Source organism: Aulostomus chinensis, chromosome 21 (genome assembly GCF_037954235.1).
Source record: "Aulostomus chinensis isolate RoL2024-O1b breed Wild chromosome 21, RoL_Achi_v1.0, whole genome shotgun sequence".
NCBI classification, from domain to species: domain Eukaryota; kingdom Metazoa; phylum Chordata; class Actinopteri; order Syngnathiformes; family Aulostomidae; genus Aulostomus; species Aulostomus chinensis.
Window position 1 is genome coordinate 8,695,562 of NC_141340.1, and position 6,898 is coordinate 8,702,459.

The following is a 6,898-nucleotide window of genomic DNA, read 5'->3' on the forward strand; positions in this document are numbered from 1 at the left end:
GTCATCACACGACTCGCGGTACTGCAGGTACACATGGGAATATTTAGAGACGTTAAAGTGCAGAGGTGGGCGGGGGTGTGTGTGTGTGTGTGTGTGTGTGTGTGTGTGTGGGGGGGGGGGGGGGGGGCGTGCCGCCGTGACCCCGCTGCGAGTGATGTAGACCTCCCAGCCTGGAAAGTAAACGCCATTCCGTCAAGATGGCTCCGCACTCCGTGTTCCGAGTGACGCTTCTGGTGTCGTTCTCGGTTCTTCTCACCGTCCTGTTGGGTTTCGGGCTTCCCGCTCTCCTGAACGCGGCCATGAGGATGGTGGGCTTACCGGAGACCAGCGTCACTGAGTGCATAGTGCTGCTCTATTTAGTTTTTGTGTTGTATGTGGCGACGCCTCGAATTCCGAGAGGACTGGTGGAGGTAATGGAACGTTACATGATCAATAACGGCGCAGCGCATCCCAGAATACTCTCAAAAAGTCCTTAATGTGTAATAAGTACATGTGATCGTGCAGAGGAAGTACGCTGCTGTGCGTCATAATAAAGCAGCACCCTGTCGTGTGTTCTGTGCAGGTGAAGGGCAAAGCTGTTCTCATTACAGGTTGTGACAGCGGTTTTGGTCACGCTCTGGCCAAACACATGCACAAACTTGGGTTTGTCGTCTTTGCTGGGTGTCTTCTCAAGGTAGGATTCACACTCGCAGTAGCAGCAGCTTCAAGTCTGAAACAACCCTGTGGCAAATCCCTGTAGCTGACCTCTGACCGCCGTGAAGCTGAAAGAGATATGTTTGAGGTTGGTCAAAGTGAGCTGAGGTTTGGGCTTAAATTAGGACACTTGACCCATGTTGGCTAGAATCATGACACATTGCTCCTCAGCTGGGAGAGGGCAAACTTTTCTCTTGATGGGCCAAAAAAACAAAATTGTGGGCAACGGGCCACCCTACCCCTTCGCCTAGTAGTAATACTAGCTACCTGGTTATGTTGTATGATGCCTGATTACATGATGAAAATTCAAATTAATTTTGGACAATTTTTACAGTTCCAAAACACAAAATGGCATAAATAATATTTTTTGGATAATATTCAAAAGTATTTTATATTGTTGATAATTAGGCCCATGTTAACTTTTCATCATTTTAATTATTTTTCTTTCTTTATTTATTGCATTTGCCAGGACAAATGAAACCTCATGGTTGGCAGTGCTGATCCTGAAAAATATAAATGCCTCATGAATTCACATTGAACTGTTCAGACTGAGAATCACACCCGTATCTGGTCTATGGCCATATATGGACGTGGCTGAGAACAGACCTGCGGTGTGAACGCAGTCTTAATGTCCCGAGTTGGCGTAACAGGATAATTGTTTTCCCTGGCAGGAGAAAGGTGGCGAGGGCGCCAAGGAGCTGGAGGAATTCCACTCTGATCGCATGAAGGTGGTGCAGCTGGACGTCTGCAGCGAGGAGCAGGTGAACCAGGCGGTGGAGTTCATCACAGACAACCTGGAGGACTCGGAGAGAGGTAAAGGACCGTCTCCGCTAACCTCAGTAAGCAAGTCCCAGATTTCCTGATGGTCTCTGTGCGCGTGATGCAGGTCTGTGGGCCGTCGTCAACAACGCTGGCGTGTCGACGTTCGGAGAAGTGGAGTTCACCTCCATGGACACCTACAAGCAAGTGTCAGAGGTCAACCTGTGGGGTACCATCCGGGTCACCAAAGCTGTTCTGCCTTTAATTCGCAGGGCCAAAGGTCAGCCGCTGGAACACCTCTGTATCTGTTTGACCCATAAATTTATTCAACGGTCCAGAAATGCACCTCTGCACGCCAGCATTCCTCTCCGCAAGGAATTGTTAGCATTCCTGTTTGATTTAAAAAGGCTGCAGCTAAACCCAACAGTTTAGTCCCGTGATTCCTCTGAGGAATGCAGGCGAGAGGTGATATCGGAATGTTTGGGTTCCCAACAAAGCGGGACCGTCGTGGACCTTTCAGGGAAAATGAAAGATAAAGCACAGCTGCAGATGAGTGGGAACGCTGTTTTGGAACCCTGTTTTTTTTTAACCCTTGACCTTCTGTCTGTCTGTCGATCCGTGGCTTTTAGTTTGCTTCGGTGATTTATCATTTAAAGTCAGCTAAAAAGTGTGTTTCAAGTCCTGACAAATATTTCTGTGAAGCTGACAAAGACACTTTCCCTCCCCTCACATGACTTCTTTGTGACTCCAGAATGCAGGAAGAGCCAGCCACGTACATTTAGCTCAAAGCTAATAGCGACTAGCAGCTAACAACAGCTTCTCACAGCAAGAAAATATTTAAAATGAAAACTGTTGCTGCAAGTAACCAAAGATTTGAATCATAACTGCAGAACAACAGCAAATATTTGTAAAGCTGTTATCAACAAATATGTTGGCTGCACGAACAAGCAGTCATGAAGTTGATCGATTACTGGTTTCAGCGTCTGAGTGTTGCGCCGTCATAGACGAGACACAGAATTAAAGGTGGATCCATTTCTGTTCTGCTGTATTTAAAAAAGAAAGTCACGCGCCAACGTCTTTGATATTTACTTGTTCCAGCCTCCTTTATTCCTCTTTTTTTAAAGCATAAATGTCAAACATTTGCTGCTTTCACTCTTAAATTGTATTTATTTTTTGCTTTTTTTGTCATTTATGACAGAAAATGAAGAGATTTTGGACTGTTAACAGACAAAAGAAGCAATTTGGGCGCGTCACGTTGAGTTCTGGGGGTCTTGATGGTCATTTTATGGATGAAGCGATGATGATGATGATGATGATGATGGTTGGCTGCAGCCTTATATCTGATGCCTGATCTTCCTCCTACAGGCCGCGTGGTGAACCTGGCCAGCATGTACGGCAGGATGGGAAACATCATGCGCTCCCCCTACTGTGTGTCCAAATATGGCGTGGAAGCCTTTTCTGACTGCCTCCGCTACGAGATGAAGGCCTGGGGGGTGAAAGTGTCCATCATCGAACCGGGAAACTTCATCGTGGCGACCGGCATCCTGACCCGTGACATCGTAGCCACGACCGCCAACAAGCTGTGGAGAGAGGCTCCGGTGGCGGTAAAGGACGACTACGGGAAAACCCACTTTGAGCACCACATGGCTCTGATGCGCTCGTACTGCAACAGCGGACAGAGGGACATGGCGCCTGTACTGGATGACATCACTGATGCCATCTTGTCCAAGCGTCCCCACACCAGATACAACCCCATGGAGCCTCACTGGTGGATCAGAGTGCAGCTGATGACCCACCTGCCCGCCGCCATCTCCGACCTCTTCTACTTTTAAGGGAGACGTCGCTCGCGGCGTTTCAGTCGGCGGCTCCTGCATAGACTCGCCCTGGCGGCGGGCTCTGCTACGTCCTCCTCAGCACTTGAAATCACTGATCAGCCTTAATGATTTTTAAACTGGAAGTAAATGATTGCACTTTGAACCATAACTTCATTCCAGGATGAGTAATAACCAGCCAGACATCGTAGTATTTTTGCTGTCACGTCATCGAAAGAAGAAAAAACGAAACAAAACAATCTTTGTCTGCTTATCTGCTTCTCCTCCTGAGCTCCTGAGCCCTCTGGGGCCCCTCAAGCTCAAGGCCCCCCCCCCCCGCTGTTCTGTTGTGGTGGTCTCCGGAACAAACCCAGGGTCCGCTACTGTAAAACTGTGGACCAGCCCAGAAGTTACGTAACAGTGCACACAAGCCCACTTTGTCCCTCATGAGACCCTGCGTGGCTCCTGGACAGCCATGTTCCACCTAAAAGCACCCCCACCTTAAATGTTCTGTGTATAGAATGAATGAATAGAGCGTTGATATATTTTGAACATGTTACAATCACTTTATTGTTTGTTTGTTTTTTCAGGAATGATTTGAAATAAAGTGACCAAAATTTGACTTGTGCTGGGAGTTCTTCTGTATCTTAAAGTAATATCACGAATCGCCACCAGGGGGCAGTAATGCATCACACAAGAGAAGCGGTGCTGCTGACGTTTCTGCCTAGTCACATAAAGTTAATTTCTTAATTTAAGCAGCATTATGATCACATTTGGTCCAAAGCACACGTGAACCAACATCAACCTGCTTCTGACCGGTTCGGACGCATTTTTAACAATAAAAGTGCAGGATTCAGAGGATGTTTTTACGAAAATTCTGTTTAGACATGAAACTAAAGAGAAATTTATATCAAAATGAAGCATTGATTTTCTTTACCGCTCAGTCTGTTAAGGGTTGGTGGTGGGGGGGGGGGGGGGGGGGGGGCTGAAGCCTTTTCCAGCTGACCGGGTGAGAGGCGGGGTTCACCCTGGACAGGTCGCCAGTCAAAATGTACCATCATGTATTGAACTAGAATTTATGTCATGCAGCGTTGTTCAACACAGTCTGGGTTCATGTGGTCATGAAAATCCTGGGGGAAAAAAATCAATGAATCTAAAAAAATACTTTCCAGGCCTGGAAACTTTTTCTTTTCTTCTTTTTTTTAACTTTAAAATTTTTTTTTTGGATGGACTCTTACTTCAGAAATGCCTGCATATCAACACTGATCTCAGTTTAAAACAAGTTAAAGCGTCAAACCGCCTGCCCGTCCGTCCACTTTGATTGGATTTTTCTTTTTTCCTGTATTATTTTTCGATACCGGCATTTTTCCGGGAGTTTGAGGTCATGAAATGTTTCCTCACAGGGACGAAAATCATGGAATACTGGTTACCATGAACATGGACTAATATTTACAACCGAAACATATATTGAAGTACATCAACATCAATCAAGAGATTTTTCTCACTGGATCTTAACTAAACCACAGTGGTTTAATTTAAACCTCTCGTTGACCTCCATCTAAACAAAAGGCTGATATTTATATCCACGCTCCGAGTCTCCTCTTCAGTGACCAGCAAGCATCCAATAGGATTTAGGAGCTTTTCCCAACATTTTAAAGAAAAATGTTGCTTTACTTTCCCTTCTCATTCACAAAATTTGTTTTTTCCAGGATGTACAAGATGTGGAATATCATCATAGCTTGTGTTTACACAGAGAATGTGTGAGCGAGCGTCGACACAAGATTGCTTCCGCAAAAATCCGACACTGTTCACCCCTTTTTTTTTTAAAAAAAGAAAGAGTGAAAGCAGAGTTCGACGGAGGCAAACGCGAGGAGAGAGAGCGTTTCTGTTGTTTTTCTCTGGACAGAAAAAAAACCAAACACGCACCAGCAAGGTTTTTATGTCGTTTATTACGTCTTTTCAACACTCTAATAAACTCTTCTAAGTCATTACACCTGAAGACCTTCTCCCCTCCATAAAAACAGTATTAAGAGCATGACATTAAATTTCACAGCACTGCCTCTTCCTTCTCTTTTTCATTCCACAGCACGGATCTGTCAACTCTCTCTCTCTCTCTCTCTCTTTCTTCTCCTACACAAGAACAAAGCTCAGTGAGACAAAGAACACCATAGAAATGGAAGCAGCACCGACACCGGCCATTTGTTCGCAATATTATCTGACAAGACACTTGGAGACGGACGTCAGGCTTCCAGCTGCACTGTAGTCCACGAAAACACACTCTTGATAACATTTGTCCCAACTGACTGTGTGTGTGTGTGTGTGTGTGTGTGTTTGTAAGCAGATTTCTTCTGTACAGCTAAAAGGATCAGCTCATGCAGCCTCCATAAAGTGTACAAAAACCCCAAATTCCCAGGTTCTAACAACATCTATGCAGGGAGGTGCTGTGTTTCTGTATTTGAATATCAAGTAGAACATTAAGTTAGGAGGGTTTTTTATTTATTTATTTCTTTTTACATATTTAAGTCGCTAAACTGCAAAAGGTGAACGTCTTACACTCGATGAAGTACGGACGAGCTAGTTTCCATCCCGTTCCTTCACGACAACTGGAGGTGCTCACACATGAGGTGTCGGGCGGATGACATCATCACCCGTGTTTATGGTTCTGGAATCAGCACGTAAGAGTTGGAATAGTACACGTATGTCGGCATTCACTGTTATACTGGATGTAGTCAGCTATGGTAAGGACACTTGATACGACACAATGGGCGTTTGATGCACGACCCCCTCCTCACACACACAAAAAAAAGGGGTGGAAAAAAGGAAGAAAAAAAAAAAGAAATCAGCTGATGTCAAAGTTGAGTGCTGGATGAGGAAATACCTTCACCTATGAGGATGTTTGGAGACTCACACTAATCGCACTCTGCTGACGCACACATGCAAAGCTTTAACCAAATAGCATGCAGCCCAAGTGGGAAGAACAGTGTGTGTGTGTGTGTGTGTGTGTGTGTGTGTGTGTGTGTGTGTGTGTGTGTGCGTGTGTGTGGTGGGGTGGGGTAGGGGGGTGGGAACACAACCTCTAAACCTTTGGTAGACAGAAAACTGAAGGCACATTAAAATCCTACAAAAATCCCTCAAATTGGGGCGCGCGATGTGTGTCGCTTTAATGCTGCGTAATATTGCAGATGCAGCGCTGAGGTCAGACGGGGGTGGGGGTGGGAGGGTAGGAGGAGCAGGGAATTTCACTAAAATGATGGTGTTTGATTAGGAGCGCTGGCAGCGACAGAAGCCAGTCAGGGGAGTGGGCGTACAAAGTGACATCAAACACAAATCCTGTCTACCGCAGCAGCCAAAAACAAGATGGAGGACACAAATATGCTGCAAAGTTAAACTGAACTTTTGTGTGTGTGTGTGTTTTAGATTTAAGACCAAAACTGAAGAGGAAGCAGGCGGACAGAGACGTGTTTAGAAGCACAATTGTGGTTACACCCCGACCTTTCACCCTGGAATGTTACTTCTTCACTACTGACACTCTTGAGTATTTGTACTGCAGCCTACGGAGAGCTGGAGGGGCCATCAAGAACATGGCCAGTGTTTCTGTCTTGGGTTCCATAGAACTAGTTCACTCAACTTAGTTA

At 45.7% G+C, this 6,898-nt stretch overlaps 1 protein-coding gene across 1 annotated transcript; it reads left to right on the plus strand.

The window, feature by feature from the left end:
• Positions 1-140: 140 nt before the first annotated feature.
• On the plus strand, positions 141-3,885 carry bdh1 (3-hydroxybutyrate dehydrogenase, type 1). The gene is made up of 5 exons (XM_086190808.1): positions 141-410; positions 563-673; positions 1,365-1,506; positions 1,580-1,732; positions 2,818-3,885. Exons 1-5 carry the CDS (start codon positions 198-200, stop codon positions 3,282-3,284), a joined length of 1,086 nt encoding a protein of 361 aa, XP_086046934.1. The 5' UTR covers positions 141-197; the 3' UTR covers positions 3,285-3,885.
• Positions 3,886-6,898: the final 3,013 nt, after the last annotated feature.